At 45.2% G+C, this 15838-nt stretch overlaps 1 protein-coding gene across 1 annotated transcript in view; it reads left to right on the top strand.

Annotated features, from left to right (window-relative positions):
- The first annotated feature begins 1461 nt into the window (after nt 1-1461).
- Armc2 (armadillo repeat containing 2) overlaps nt 1462-15838 on the top strand; it is a 103305-nt gene continuing 88928 nt past the window's right edge. The window contains exons 1-3 of the mRNA XM_038340847.1: nt 1462-1679; nt 5192-5264; nt 15591-15762. Coding sequence (XP_038196775.1) covers nt 1462-1679; nt 5192-5264; nt 15591-15762 — 463 coding nt within the window. The remainder of the gene's footprint in view (nt 1680-5191; nt 5265-15590; nt 15763-15838) is intronic.

The raw sequence follows: 15838 nt of genomic DNA, 5'->3' as shown, positions 1-15838 counted from the left end.
ATAATGTATAGGCTTCTGTCTCTGAAAGCATATTTGTATAAGGTTGATATTTTTATTTTTTAGGATTGGGGTTAGTTTTTATTTTTTCGGATGAAAAGTTTTGCTAAAATAATGAATATGTTGATACCGTATATAACTTAGAATATGTTCTTAAAAATCTGGACCATTGTTAGGTTAGGCTGGACTCGGTAGGTAACACTGGACCTTTATCGAGGTAGGCTGGTCTCTATGGACCATATTGGACCATTGTTGAGTTATATTGGTATCTGTGAGCACACTGGACCATTGTTGGGTTAGGATGGTCTCTGTGGGTCATACTGTATCATTGTTGGGTTATGTTGGTCTCTATGGGCCATATTGTGCCATTGTTAGGTTGGGTTGGTCTCTGTGGGCCACATTGGAACATTGTTGTGTTAGGTTGGTCTCTGTGGGCCACAATGGGCCATTGTTGGGTTAGGCTGATCACTGTTGGTCACATTGCCCTTTGAGAAGGATCTACTGTCTCATGGCCCTGCTGCATGGTTGTAAGTATTTGATAGGCTGGGAAAAGAATACTAGATATTAATGTTTGGTATTTATCCACCATGGACAATATTGTAATTGAAGATGATTTGAATTGATTCATTAGGGAAAAATAATGGACAGTATGGGAATGAACCATTCTTGAGGGTTTGTTGGGAAAACAAATCCTGTTTGGATTCCCCTAGGCTCCAATTTAACTTCTATAAGCCCTTTGTGTAGGGGTGGTAGGGAAGGGGGAAAAGCTTAGTTAAAACTTTTAACACAACTCCCAATGCTTTCAGGTAGGTTTATGGATATGAGATGAAGTCTGAGGCTGGGGTGGGACTGAGGCAAGGTTGGGGCAGGGCTGAGGCAGGGTCCAGTCTCAGTAGAGGAACATTTGCCTGGCAACAGTAGTCCTTGGCTTCTTTGGTCCTTTCGTGTGTGTGTGTGTGTGTGTGTGTGTGTGTGTGTGTGTGTGTGTGTGCTACATGCGTATATGCACATCTGTGTGCAGGTACACTTACCTGTGGGGCATGTGTAAGTCAGGGAGTTGACATGAAAATATCAATCATTTCTGCACGCTACTTTTTGAGATCAGGTCTCTCACTGAACCTAGAGATTGCTGTTTGGGGGAGCCTGGCTGACTGGAGAGCTGGGGTTGGCTGGCCTCTGCCTTCCAGTGCTGGAGCAACAGGCACAGCTGCATTCCCAGCTTTTTAAGTCAGTCCTGGGGATCTGAACTTGGTTCCCCCTGCTTGCTCAGCCAGCACTTAATTCACCGAGACACCTCCCCAGCTCCTGTTCGTGTTTATTTTCAGGCGTGTATAGAGGAATAGCTTAGTATATGGATGGGTGCTTTTCTGTTTAAAGTACCAGGTTAAAAAAAATATCGTGTGTTTCTTGTATCATATATCTGCAGGGCGTGTGTCTGAAGACCATTTTCATTTGAAAGGAAAGATGTTGTCATCCAGTGATCAGAAGTTAGAAAAGCTGGATCCCTTTCATCGACCTTTGATGTCCAAGCAGAAGACCAGCGCGGAGATCATAAGCGAAGCGCGGAATGCCTTAAGAGCAGTTAGAACCCAAAGGCCGTTCACACCCCGGGAAGACCAGAGGAAACTGTTTGGGCCTGCCTCATCCAGGACCCCGGAAAACAGGCCTCCCTCCTCCTTCAGGTACATTTAGGCCACCAGATTACATTCTCTCTATCCTTCTCCCCCTTGATGCCTGCCAGTGCTTGATCATCTTGCTGTCTCTAAAGCCCTATGTTCCCAGGACGTCATGTAGCAGGCATCCTGCCTGTGAGCGCCCTTTCTAATTGGCTGCTCTCACTGAGGGATTCAAATGTATGCTTCCCCAATGGTTTTTCATGGCTTGGAAGCTCATTTCTTTTTAGCACCTAATAAAGTTGCATCATCTGATTGCACCATAGTCACACCCTTCAGTTTCTTCCGATGGAAGTTCTGTTTCCACATTCCATGTCCATCAATGCTCTCGCTCCCCACGTGCATGCTTTTGGGTAGGTGCAAGTTCGCAGATTCTTTGGGGAGTTGCCAAGGACCCCACGGCAGGGGCAGATGGTGAGAATATGTTTGGTCTTATAGAAAGCACCAACCCGCCTTCCACAGCGGCTCTCCACTGTGCGTTTCCATGAGTGTTAAGTGAGCATTGCCAGTCTGCCGCATTCCAGGCTACCTGGACCCTGACTCTTCGGGAGGTGATTTGCATCTTCCCCCGGTGACGTGATGCAGAGCATCTTTTCATGCGCCTGCTCGCCATCTGTGTGTCTTCTTTGGTCAGGCATCTGTTCAAGTCTGTGGCCCAGTTTCTAAATTGGGTTGTTTGTGTGCTTGTTGAGATTTAAGCATTCTTTGAGTAGCCTGGATAGCAATCTTTTCGGTTATCCATCTTTTGCAAGTCTTTTTTCCTACCAGACTTGGGCTTCTTACTCTCTTGACTGTCTTCTCTGAGCAGATGTTTTTAATTTTAGCATAGTTTAGCTGATCAGTTTTCTGTCCTGGAGCATGACGTCACTGCAGCATTGAAAAGTCACCAGCTGACCCAAGTGTAGCCTGACTCTCTTCTTTGCTAGCTTGTAGAGGTTTCGTAGTTTTGAGTCTTACATTTGGCTCTGAAATTGAGTTTGAGCTCATTTCTGAGGTGGATGTGAAGTCATGCCTTCCCATTGTGTGTGTGTGTGTGTGTGTGTGTGTGTGTTTTAGAACAATTATCTCTCTGCACTGCACAAAGTCACTAACTTACAATGGTTCAATGTATAAGGTTCCACTTTATGATGATGTGGAAGTGCTGGGTACTCAGGAGAAACTAGACTTTGACTTTGATATTCTCCTGGGCTCCCCAGTGCAGTGGGATGCACTCTTACTGTGCGGGGCAACGGTAGCAAGCTGCAGCTTCAGATGGGTCACCAGGTCCTGAGAGTAAGCAACTCAGCCTGTTGTCTGCGGCCTTGATGCGCTCTGATATCGGGAGATTAGGTGAGCTAAGTACATCTGACTTAACAAAAATTTCAACTTAAGAGGTTTGTAGGTCTCTCACATCTCTCAAACCCGGGAGTATCTGCATTCTTTGCTCCGCCAGTGGCCACCCATTTAGCTGTATGCTTGCAGGTCTGTTTCTGATGATGCTTCTAACACCGCCCTGTTGCTGGCATTATGGTGTGCTTTGAAGGCAGACTGTGTCCCTTCTACCTTCGCTCTCTTTTACTGTTACTATTGATTATTCTGGGTCTTTTGCCTCTGCATATACACTTCCGGTTCAATTTGTTGATACAAAATAACTTGCTGGGACTTTAAGATTGCATTGATTCTGTGTGTAAGTTGAAAGTTGGAAGCAACACCTTAAAAACTTCATTATAAATAATGTTGCAAAAAAGGTAACAATGCAACAATATTATGTGTTCTATCGGCAAGAATGGTCTGTCTCTCCAGCTGGTTAGTGCTCCTTTAGTTACTCTCATTGAGTTTCTATTTTCCTCACAGATAATGTATGCTTTGGTACATTTACAATCAAGCACTTGTATTGCATTTTCATCTCGGTTGCTACCTGTCTATCCATGTAGGGAAACTGACTTGTGTTAATCTTGTATGCTGCAACCCTTTATTCCAGGGAGGTCGGATCTTGTCAGTTCTGTATTCCTTCTTGCAGAGAAGATAATGCTTTCTACAAACAAAGTTTTTTTTGTTTTTTTTGTTTTTTTTTGTTTTTTTTTTTTTTTGTTTCTTCATTCCCGATCTATCTGCCTTTTATTTCCTTTTCCTGCCTTTCTGAAATAACTGTGACTTCTGGATACTGTTGAAAAGCAGCTGTGAATTGGAATGTTTGTGGATACTTTTTATCAAGGTAGAGAATTCCCCTTCTTTTCTAGGTGTGTGTGTGTGTGTTTAATGATAGAATCAGAGGATTTTTCTTCAATTTGTTAATATGATAGATTATATTTATTGATTTTTCAAGACAATTTTTTTAGAGTTTGATTTTTGACCAAGATTCCTAAAGATAATTTTAGACACTGAGTAAAGAAACTTACTTTGAAATGAAATAGTTAATAGTGACTGTCATATCAAGTTTATAAAGTTACAACAAAACAGCCTTAAAGTATATATATTTCAATTATTATTATTTGGACAAAGCATCAGGTAACCCTGCTAACCTACAACTTTCTGTGTAGTCAATAATGACTTTGAACTAATGATCCTCCTGCCTCAACCTTCTGAGTGCTGGGATTACAAATGTCTGCCATACATTCAGGTTTAGGCAGTGCTGGAACTGAACCCAAGGATTTGGCATGCCAGACAAGCTCTCTACACGCTGAGCACTCTACACACTGAGCACTCTACACGCTGAGCACTCTATGCACTGAGCACTCTACACGCTGAGCACTCTACACGCTGAGCACTCTACACACTGAGCACTCTCCACATTGAGCACTCTACGCTCTGAGCACTCTACACGCTGAGCACTCTCCACACTGAGCACTCTACGGAATGAGCACTCTATGCACTGAGCACTCTCCACATTGAGCACTCTACGCTCTGAGCACTCTACACGCTGAGCACTCTCCACACTGAGCACTCTACGGAATGAGCACTCTATGCACTGAGCACTCTCCACATTGAGCACTCTACGCTCTGAGCACTCTACACACTGAGCACTCTACACGCTGAGCACTCTACGCACTGAGCACTCTCCACATTGAGCACTCTACGCTCTGAGCACTCTACACGCTGAGCACTCTACGCACTGAGCACTCTATGCACTGAGCACTCTACGCACTGAGCACTCTACACACTGAGCACTCTACACGCTGAGCACTCTATGCACTGAGCACTCTATGCACTGAGCTGCATTGCTGTCCCTCTTTGCATCATTTAAAAATTTCATGTAAGACCAAGTCTCATCATATATTTCAGGCTAGACTTGTGCTCATTATCTTGCTTCTGTGTTCTGAGTACTGGGGTTACAGACGTGTGCCACCATGTCTGGCTCATTATTCAGTAGTTTAAGTCTTCCTAAAATTAGTAGGAAAGTCATTAGCAGTTTTGAGTGTTAGAACCCGCTTAAACTGCCTTTTCTCAACGTTTCTGCATTGTTTTCCAGCTAGAGTGTACTAGCATAGACTAGAAGCAGAAGTCCTTCACAGACTAACCCTCTCCACTATCTCTTCTGCTAGCCTTCACGCCTCCAGCTTTGAGTTAGCAGATTCCAGGCCTATCTCTGGCACCCGTCTCAGTCCCCTCGAGCTGGTGAGTACTTTCTGTCACCACCACCGTTAAGACATGAATTTGGCCGCAAATACTAGGAGTCAGCACTTGTGTCCCTAAGGATATTATCATGTAGACCCAAGTGTACTAATAATTTAATGTGAGTGCTGATGCCTTTACATTTTTAAATATAATGCTTAATATCTAATGAAATGCCCCTGTAGCGTACCTGTAATTTTGTAGTAAAGAAGAACTAAAGTCATTTACTAAACAATATTTCATATTTTTGTTCTTTAAAAAGTTGTCATTTTATCTTAATAATTATCTATAACAAAATTATATATTTATATTTTAAGTGTATATATGTACTTTATATAGCCATACACACACATATATGCAGGTACTTTAAAAATGTAAATTATACATATGAATTTATATATTTTAAGAGAGGGAGAGAGAGAGAGAGAGAGAGAGAGAGAGAGACCAAAAAACCCAACCATACAAAAGTCACTAAAAATAGTATCTTTTTATTCCCCTATTCTTCATTGTCCTTGGCCTCGTGGGTTTCTTCTGGCGCTTCCTAGACCACTTCGTCAGCTGCTCTTAGGGAGAACTTCCCAAGAAGACTAAAGTGGTTTGTGCTTCTGCCACCATTCATCAGACGCACCCCCTGTTCCCACCCTACTACTATTCCCACACAGATGCACTGTGGGTTTGCTTAGTCCAGCTTTCTTGGATAATGGTTATATCAACCCATTGACAGCTGACCCTTGAGTCAATAAGGGCTAATAAGCTGACCTTGAGCTAATAGTTAATAAGTTAACTGATGATACTTGCTTCATCTTGCCTGTATCAGTCTGTGCTTCCTTCTTGATAACAGCTACCTTGCATCTTTAGTTTTGGATTCATGCTATTTCAACCTCAAACTCTCCCCCACTCATCCAAATCATCTTTTTGTGTTTGGAGACATGGGCATCCTGTCAAGTCATCTCACATCTCCAGATGTGCTGTCTGCTCCCTCACTCTGGGTACCTGGTCCTGCTCTCCAGATGTGTTGTCTTCTCCCTCGCTCTGGGTACCTGGTCCTGCTCTCCAGATGTGCTGTCTCCTCCCTTGCTCTGGGTGCCTGGTCCTGCTCTCCAGATGTGCTGTCTCCTCCCTCGCTCTGGGTGCCTGGTCCTGCTCTCCTTCACCATCATCCTGGGAGGCACCTCTTCCCTTTGTGGGAGCTCTCCTGTCTCCTACATCCCTTCTCTGTGGTGTTGGCCCTGCTCTGGGTTGAGCATTCTTCCCATAGAAAGGGTTGTGGAGAGTAAATGACACAACACTCGATTCCTGGTTTTCTTTATTGAAAGTTGGTAGGATTTTCCTCCTTGTCCCCAGTTTTTCTGATTTGCTTTTTATTGCTATGATAAAGCCCTGCTTAGGGAAGAAAGGGTTTATTTAGCTTACAAGTTATGTCATCAGAGGAAGCCAAGGCAGGAACCTGGAAGCAGGAACTGAAGCAGAGACCCTGAGGATTGACGCTCGCCAGCTTGCTCTCTATGGCCTCTTCCACCTCTCTCTCTCTCTCTCTCTCTCTCTCTCTCTCTCTCTCTCATTTCCCCACCATATACTCATCACCATAATGTTGCCCAACTGCCTGTTGTGGGCAGGCTTGTGATCTCTGTCCACCCAAGGCAAGTGTTCTGGGGTGAAGCCGTAGCATTGTTCTGTGTGCCCGGGCCTCATGCTGCTGCGTGGCCGGTAGTTTATAACCCACTTACTGGGTTCTTTTCATTTCTGTTTTCCTATATTTAATTTCCAAAAGCTCACTTCCCCCAACCTTTAATTTGTATTTTTAGGTAGTATTCTGTTGTTTCATGGGTGCAGAACTTTAGATATAATTTGGTGGTTTTCAACTCAGCTCTCCCTGTATAGCCCCTGCAGCAGGTCTAGTTTGTTTTGGTCTCTGGCTTTCATGTTAGAGACACTTCTGGTGCCTGGTGCTGGGTTTTGGCATATGGCTAGAATTTGCTCGAAAGGCGGTATTAGCCAACCCTGCCACTAAGGCAGTCTGGCTGGGTCATGTTGTTGATTAGGGCCCAGCTCTTCGCCAGGCTCTGTTCAAGATGGGAAAGTCTGGTTGCTGATGCTCAGAGGCCAGTGGAGAAAGAAGGTAGAGACTCTCAGCATTTAGTATGTCAATACTCAGTTGATAGTCATGCCAGTGGGGCGTGGCATTCTAGTCCTGGAATCCTAGGGTTTGGGAGGTAAAAACAGGAGGCTTCTAAGTTCATTCCAGCACATACATAGCACACTGGAGACTAGCCTGTTCAACATAGACAGTGCTTCAAAAATACGTAAATAAGAAAGGAAAACTCAGTTTATAGTAAGTTCCTGATACTTAACAATCAGGGCCTATTTTAGAGGACCCTTACTTACTGACCCAGTTGGAGAGGCCGAGTTTCAGCCTCTCTAGACAGTAAGCACGCCTCCTGAATGCCTGCCAGCATTGGCAGGGCAGGGAGATGGTGTTACAGAAAACCTCAGCCAATCCCCTGTCTTTCAGGAAGCTTTTCCACAGACCTCTGCCAGCGTCTTAGACTTTCATGGAGATGGGGCCTTGGTCAAATTGCTTCTCAGTTTCTATCACTCTGTGTGTGTGTGTGTGTGTGTGTTTGTGTGTACATGTGTGTCTTCTTGTGGGTATATTTGTGTTGCTAGACTGTTAGAAAGTAAGGTGCAGCCATCACGATGCTTCATCCATAGAGATGTGCGTGGGTGCGCATCTCGTGAGAATCCTGGGCAGTCTCCTCCTAACTGTGATCTGACACCCCAGCTCAGAAAACACATTATCCCTCCACTGTATCATCAGCCTGTCTCCAAATGGCCCCAGTTGTCTCGAAATATACCTTGAATTTTTAAAATACCAATTGGAATATCCCTGAGGAAGATCATAGTTTTCTTATGTTGCAGAAGATAAAATAGGATCTCAGAAGTTGTTTGCCAGCTGCTCTTGATCCATGACTCTGATACCTGCGGTCTTGGAAGGCAGTTGGACATATTGCTGTTGACTTGGAGAAGTCACTCAATTGGAGTACGCTTGTTCCTACATGTCTCTTGAACATAGCACTTTTTACACCGGCACTATCATGGGGCTACAGGATGAGGGGCTAGACTAGATGAGATTGGTATCTGCCTCTGTTCTGGGTCTGTGAGATCCCATTTCTCTTTTGCAGAATGTTTTTCAAAGGAAAAATAGTCTAAGAAATTTCCACATTAAGTTTTTTTTAAAAGCGTGGAATGTATAGATTTTATGAAGGCCGTTTTCAGCTTAAACGGTAATGAAAACATTTGAAGTTGCCAGTCAGAACGTCCTGAAATGACCTTGCGCTCCCTGCCCTCCGCCTCCTTTCTCTGCGTCACTGCACCTTTTCAAAAGAACATTTGCCTGTAGTAACTGCTCCGTTGATGAGGACAGGAGTAGACTGAGAAATCAGAGTGTCAGGCGACGGCATGGGGAGGAAGAAACTCCTGGCGAGAGGGAGGAAGAGGAAGGAGAGCACCCCGTAGCTAAGGAGCATCTTTGCTGAAAGTATCTGGAAAGAATGAAGCAATCCCCTTCTGGGTTTGGAGACTTTCTCAAACGCTCAGCCATCTAATACTTCATTAAAAAATACCTAGCAGTCGGTGAGGAGAGACCTGAGAAGCCTGCTGCTTGAACTTCTGCACTGACCACATCACCAAAGCTCTTGAATCCTTTATTTCTTCTCTCCTGGCTGGCCTATGCCCCCACCATACCCTCCAGAAAACCAGGGGATGCTCAGAATCGAAACAGCCCAGGCTCTGGGAATGACCTAAGCTGGCATTGTTGGGCTGGGGCGCCCAGGCTTTGGCACTGACCTGACTGGCTCGGGAGGGTTCCCGTCAGCACCTGTAATCTTCTAGGACAGGGAAAGCATTATAATTTGTTGCAGCTTCCATTAATGGTCACACCTGCCTGCTGTGTCGAAACCCGGCTCCATCTTTACCTGGCTCAGCAGCTCTCTGCTTCTGCAGCAGCCCTGGGGAAACTGGGGAGAATTTCCTCCTCTTCTTATCCTTCTCCAGTCACTGGCTTTCCAGTTTGCACACGCAGAAGTAACTGCTCCTTCAGTGGAGCCGTGATCGCAGGAACACATGGGAAACTGTGTCCCTAACATCCTCACCACCGTAGCCACTGTCCTCCTACCTCCTAAACATACAAAGCCCAGTCATTTCGGCTCTAAGTATTCTTAATCAGTTTTGTATTGACACAGAGAAAAGACAGACATCGTGGAAGCGCAGCTAATGCACTGTACACTAATTAGCACTCAGCAGCCAGACATCTAAAGGATGAAGCAGACACTGCTAACACCATCAAAGGCAGTGCATGGTCAGGAACCCCAGTCACTGCCCTCACCCCCGGGGCAGGACCATGCTCTCTTCTGCCAGCATAGATGACTTTGTCTTCAGTATTTGACAAGAACCAAGGTCCATGTGTTGGGAGAGCAAAACAAAACTTAGTGTATTTAAAAAGACAGGACCAGCCGGGCGGTGGTGGCGCACGCCTTTAATCCCAGCACTCGGGAGGCAGAGGCAGGCGGATCTCTGTGAGTTCGAGGCCAGCCTGGTCTACAAGAGCTAGTTCCAGGCCAGGCTCTAAAAAAGCTGCAGAGAAACCCTGTCTCGAAAAACCAAAAAAAGAAAAAAGGAAAAAAAAAAAAAAGACAGGACCCCAGTGTGCCCTGGGAAACAGACAATCCAGGACAGGGAACACGCAATGTATGTTGCACAGTCTTTTTCTTTCTCCACTTCTGAAATGCACGGTAACGTTATCGTCACGGTCACAGTGTGTCGAGTGACAGGAGAGTCCCAGGAACCTATGGGGAAAGTTACAGGGGCAAAAATGCACACAAAGTCATCACATCCCAAAGAAGATTGGGAACTTAGAGATAGAATTGCTTTCTAATTTTCAAAGGTCTTGTAGTGTGTATGCATACGTGTGTGTGTGTGTGTGTGTGTGTGTGTGTGTTCATGCCTTACAAGTTGCATCATGAAAAACTTTCTGAAGTGGGATCTCACCGACCTCTTTCCTGTCTTCATGTAAGGTAGGGCAGACCCTGCCTTTTGTTTGGGGATCTGAGAAGTCAGGGCAGAAGTTGGTCAGGAATGAGGCTAGGGTGAGTGATGGCCAGCCAGAACCCTTAGACACTCTGCTGACTGTGTCTCCTGTGGCTCTTGGGTTGCTCAGGGGAACTAGCTTGTGAGTCCTCATTCAGAGGACTGAATCATCCAGAACTGTCTTAGTTAGGTTTTCTGTTCCCGTGAAGAGACGCCATGACCACAACAACTCTTATAAAGGAAAACATTTAACTGGGGCTGGCTTACAGTTCAGAGGTTTAGCCCATTATCGTCATGGCGGGACATGATGCCCTGCAGGCAGACATGGTGCTGAGAAGGAGCTGAGAGTTCTACATCTTGCACAGGCAACAGGAAGTAGAACTGAGATTCTGAGTGTGGCTTGAGCAGATATGAAACCTCAAAGCCCACCTCTCTAGTGACACAACAAGGCCATGCCCGGTTTGAGCCTCAAGGGTCAGGCAATTATCAGTTGCCCTTGCAAAATCCCCAAGCAACACAGCTAAAGAGAGAGTTTCTTTCAGCTCACAGTTTCGGAGTTCTCAGTCCACAGTCACTTGGCTCTATTGCTTCTGGGCCAGGCTGAAGCCGAACATCCCGACGGGAGGTACATGGCAGAGGAACGTGCTCTCTTCATTGCCAACAAGAGACTGAGAAGGAGCCCACCTATGCTAGCCAGGGCCCCTGGCCTGAGGGGTGATGCCACCCATATTCAGGACGGGTTTTCCAGTCTCACAGGCACAGCCAGAGGATCACCTTCTGAGTGCTTTTCACTCTGATGAAGTCAGCAGGCAGGTTGACCACGCCTCCAAAAGGTGTCCGGGTCTTTTGAGACAAAAAGACTACATACTGACCTTCAGCACCGAGTTATGTCTTTCCTGTTTATACATGGAGCGCTCATTTCCTGAATTCATCTCTACTGTCTCATACCACCAGCTTCCCACACGAGTTGCATGCTTAGTATAATTTTGCAATGGACTGGAGATACTAAAACGTTAATGGGCAGCCCCCTACATGAGTACGCACTATTGGTGTGGATGAATGAGTGAGATTCCTCAGACTAGACCCTCGGAGGCCGAGTCTTTGCTCAGGCTAGACCTTGACTTGGCTTTGGAGAATCATTAAGAGCAAATGGGAGCTAGTGCCATATTAGGCAGGAGCAGCACACACAGGAACGGAGTAGCCTTAACGAGCTCTTAATTCCTGTTGGGAGCTAGCCCCATGTAAAGCCAGGCTTGGCAACCCCTGCTGTAGGAGCTAGGGGTTTGTGTGTAGGGTAGGCTCCTGCTGAGTCACAGCTGAATAAACTCAGAGGTAATGGCCTCCTAGTTCACAAAGCCAGTGAAGAAGCCCTGTTCCCTGACTGGCCTTGTCCGCCATGCCGGATATCTTATTTACCCTTCTCCCTGCCTTTAAAATAGTTCCTTTTTCTGAAATCATTTGACTCATTTTTACTTTGTTCTGGTTTGTAAACCGATTCTGGATGCAAAGGGACAAGAGGAAATAGGAAACATTTTGACAAATGTCATCATTTTTTTGTTTGTTTTGTTTCATTGGGTTGCTTTTCAAGACATAGTTTCTCTGTGTAGCCCTGACTGTCCTGGAACTCACTCTGTAGATCAGGCTGGCCTCAAATTCACAGAGATCCGCCTGCCTCTGCCTCCTGAGTGCTGGGATTAAAGATGAGTACCCCCACTGCCCAGCTTAATGTTGAAATACATTCTTAGCAGAACTCATACTATGAGTTCCTATGCTCTGCTTGTATGAGTATTTGCGATGATGTGTGACCTCAGCCATCCTTACCCCCAAATTATCTGATAAGGAATTCCCACTGGGTTTTTAAAAAAGATTTGCTGATTAACTTCTTGAGTAGAAGTTTTTTTTTTTGTTTTGTTTTGGTTTTTGGTTTTTTTTCGAGACAGGGTTTCTCTGCAGCTTTAGAGCTTGTCCTGGAACTAGCTCTTGTAGACCAGGCTGGTCTCGAACTCACAGAGATCTGCCTGCCTCTGCCTCCCGAGTGCTGGGATTAAAGGCGTGCGCCACCACCGCCCGGCTGAGTAGAAGTTTTTCTTTCATGTCTTGCAGAAGTGACTGAGCTGTCTCCCTCCAGTGTTTCTGGCTGGGGTTTAGAGGCCCTTGCTGCTGCATGGCTGCTCTTCCTAGGCAGATAATATTGGAAGCAGGGTCAACAGGGCGATCAGGCCACACTGACGCTGGGAGCTTCCGGCTTTAGATGGAAACCATAGACCTGTGGGGGTTTGACAACAGGGAGCTGTGACTGTCAGAGCTTGATAAAAACATATCTTAAAGATATTTAAAAAAGAGGTAGACGGGGAGGGTGACACATGCCTATAAACCCAGTACTTGGCCCATGGAGCAGAAGGAAAATTTGTGAAATTCTGTCTCAAAAAATAAATAATAGGACACAAAAGAGCTGGGCAGATGGGCAAATGGACAGAACGCTATTGCATAAGTGTGAAGACCTGTGTCCTGATCTCTAGCCCCATGTAAAGCCAGGATTGGCAACCCCTGCTGTAGACCCAGCACTGTGGGGCAGAGATAGGCAGATCTCCAGGGCTTGCTCGACAGCCAGCCTAGCCAAATTGAGCTCTAGCATCAGTGAGAGTCCCTGTCTCAAAAAAGTAATGTGGAAAACTGAGTGAATATAGACAGAAGTTTCTGTCCCACCGAGCCCCATTGCCATACAGCCCCAAAGAAACACACAGAGGCTTATATTAATGATAAATTGTTTGTCCTGTTAGCTCAGGCTTATTACTAACTAGTTCTTACTACTTAAATTTACCCATAATTCTTGTCTATGTCTGTAGTGAGGAGCGGCAGGCTGTGTTCCTGCTGCCCGGCTCCTGGCCCCACGTTGGGCGCCACTCTGTAGTGATGGGAGCGGCGGGCTGCATTCCTGCCTGGCTCCTGGCCGCCCAGCTACCTCAGTCGGTAGAGCAAAAGACTCTTAATCTCAGGGTCATGGTTTCGAGCCCCATGTTGGGCACCAAAATGAAGGGGCGTGTTCAATTGGCAGTTATGATTAACCAGACCAGCTTTATTATAAAATATTCAACTTTAATGAAGGAAAGAAAAGGGAACTTACAAAAGCCAAGGTTCCAGCGAGGAGCACAGGAAAACAAAGAGGAAGCGGGATGCACACCAGCAAGATTTTATAAGTAAATATTGGCCTAAGGGGGACACGCCTTAGAAACAAGGTGATTGGCTGGGCTTCCCCTTCATATCTGTCTCACTTCCCTTCTTCCCAGCATTCTGTTCTGTCTACTCCACCTACCTAAGGGCTGGTCTATCAAATGGGCCAAGGCAGTTTCTTTATTAACCAATGAAATCAACACAAACAGAAGACTATCCCACATCATATGTCTAGACACATGGCTTGATGCCTTGTCTCAGTAAGGCATTTGCATCTTGCTTCCTCTGTATCTAGCTTGTGACTATATCTGGCTTGTGACTCTGTCTTTTCTCTTCCCAGAATTCTCTTAGTCTTAATCCCTGCCTATATTTCCTGCCTGGCTACTGGCCAATCAGCGTTTTATTAAACTAATATGAGTTACAAATCTTTACAATGTACAAGAGCATTATCACACAGCAACTGAGGAAGACATCTTGAGATCAACCTCTGGCCTCCTTTTGTCCTCACATGGATGAATGTCCTCATGCACATACACACACACAATACACACACACACACACACACACACACACACACACACACGGACAAGCAAAAACTCCTAAAAGGGGTTGCAATGTTGACAATACTGTTGATTTTCTGGAGGGTATCTGCATCAGCATTCTTGAGACATAAAAGCATTTTTATATAAGAAGTATAATATAGGGGGCTGGAGAGATGGCTCAGAGGTTAAGAGCACTGGCTGCTCTTTCGGAGGTCCTGAGTTCAATTCCCAGTAACCAGATGGTGGCTCACAACCATCTGCACTGAGATCTGGCGCCCTCCTCTGGCATGTGGGCATACATCGAGGCAGAATGCATAATAAATAAATAAATCTAAAAAAAGAAGTATAATATAAATTTTCTATGCTTTGTCATTCTTTATGAATCAAAAATTTAGGTATCCTTACAACATGCTTTTGTGGAGTCCATTGTGTGTTCAGTGCTTAGAGTACACATCAGTGCCCAATAAATGCCAATAAATGTTTTTCTTTTCTTTTTTGTTTTGTTTTGTTTTATAAAAAGGGTCTTTCTCTGTAGCTCAGGCTGGCCCCAAACTTGAATCCTCCTGCAGAGTGTTCCAACTGCTCAGTAACAGAGCTGAGTTTCCACATATAGTCCAACAAGCATTTTCTGAGCTAAATTGAGCACAATGCTGTTGTGGGATCTCTGCAGGCTGCGCTAAGATACATTCGCTGTGATTGGTGTAAGAAAAGCTGAACAGCCAGTAGGTAGGCAGGAGGTATAGGTGGGATTTCCGGGAGAGAAAAGAAGAAGAGGAAAATCTAGGCTCACGGGAGACACCAGAGGATGTGGAGAGGAAACAGGAGGTGCAAGAGAGAAGACTATGTGATAGAACATAGATAAATATAAATGATTTAATTTAAGTTGTAAGAGCTAGTTAGGAACAAGCCTAAGCTATAGGCCAAACTTTCATAATTAATAAGAAGTCTCTGTGTTGTTATTTGGGAGATGGCTGGCAGGACAGAAAAATATTCATTACATAATACATTGCAAAGCATGCTGAATGCATTATATTTACCATTACAGTCTCTTGCACAGATAGCTGTGTGCTAGCATAGGCAGCTTGGATTTTATAAATCAAATATGTTAAGCTGTGTAGTAGAACAAACCATAGGATACACTGGTAAAACCAAAAAGTGTGTGTGTGTGTGTGTGTGTGTGTGTGTGCGTGTGCTTGCGCGCGTGTGTGTTTATATGTGTGTATCTGTGTATGTGTGAGTGTATCTGTATGTATATGTCTACATGTATGTATGTGTGCATATGTGCGGATGTGTGTGGATGTATGTTTATGTGCATGTGTATATGTAAGTCTGTGTGCATGTGTGTGCATGTATACGTGTGTGTTTGTGTACATATGATGTTAAGTAAGATGGACCAATGAGATTGTAGGCCCAGAGGCTACACTGCAGTCAAGCACTGGCTAGCAGAGGCAGGGTCAGCTCCAGGGTGACGATGGTAAGTCTTATTTAAGACAGAAGAGACTCATGCCAGTGTTCAAAACTCTCTTTGCAGAAACCCAGAGCTCCAGCATCTCCCACCTCAGAGGAGGATACCCGCCTCTCCTTCCCTAAACCTCCACCAGACCCTGCCAAGATAAGAAGAATAAGCGGTGCGCGTGCACGCTTCTACAGGGCTGCATCCCAGGGAACGCTCCTGCCTGACAGATCCCATGCTGTCGCCCACTGTAAGGCTGTGTGACATCCTGCAGACTCAGACAGGCATCCTGCTTGAATTTGCACAGAAAAGCTATTTTTTATATA

Source organism: Arvicola amphibius, chromosome 8 (genome assembly GCF_903992535.2).
Source record: "Arvicola amphibius chromosome 8, mArvAmp1.2, whole genome shotgun sequence".
Taxonomy (NCBI): Eukaryota; Metazoa; Chordata; class Mammalia; order Rodentia; family Cricetidae; genus Arvicola; species Arvicola amphibius.
The sequence above is the reverse complement of the archived record's forward strand: the minus strand, read 5'-3'. Positions and strand labels throughout refer to the sequence as shown.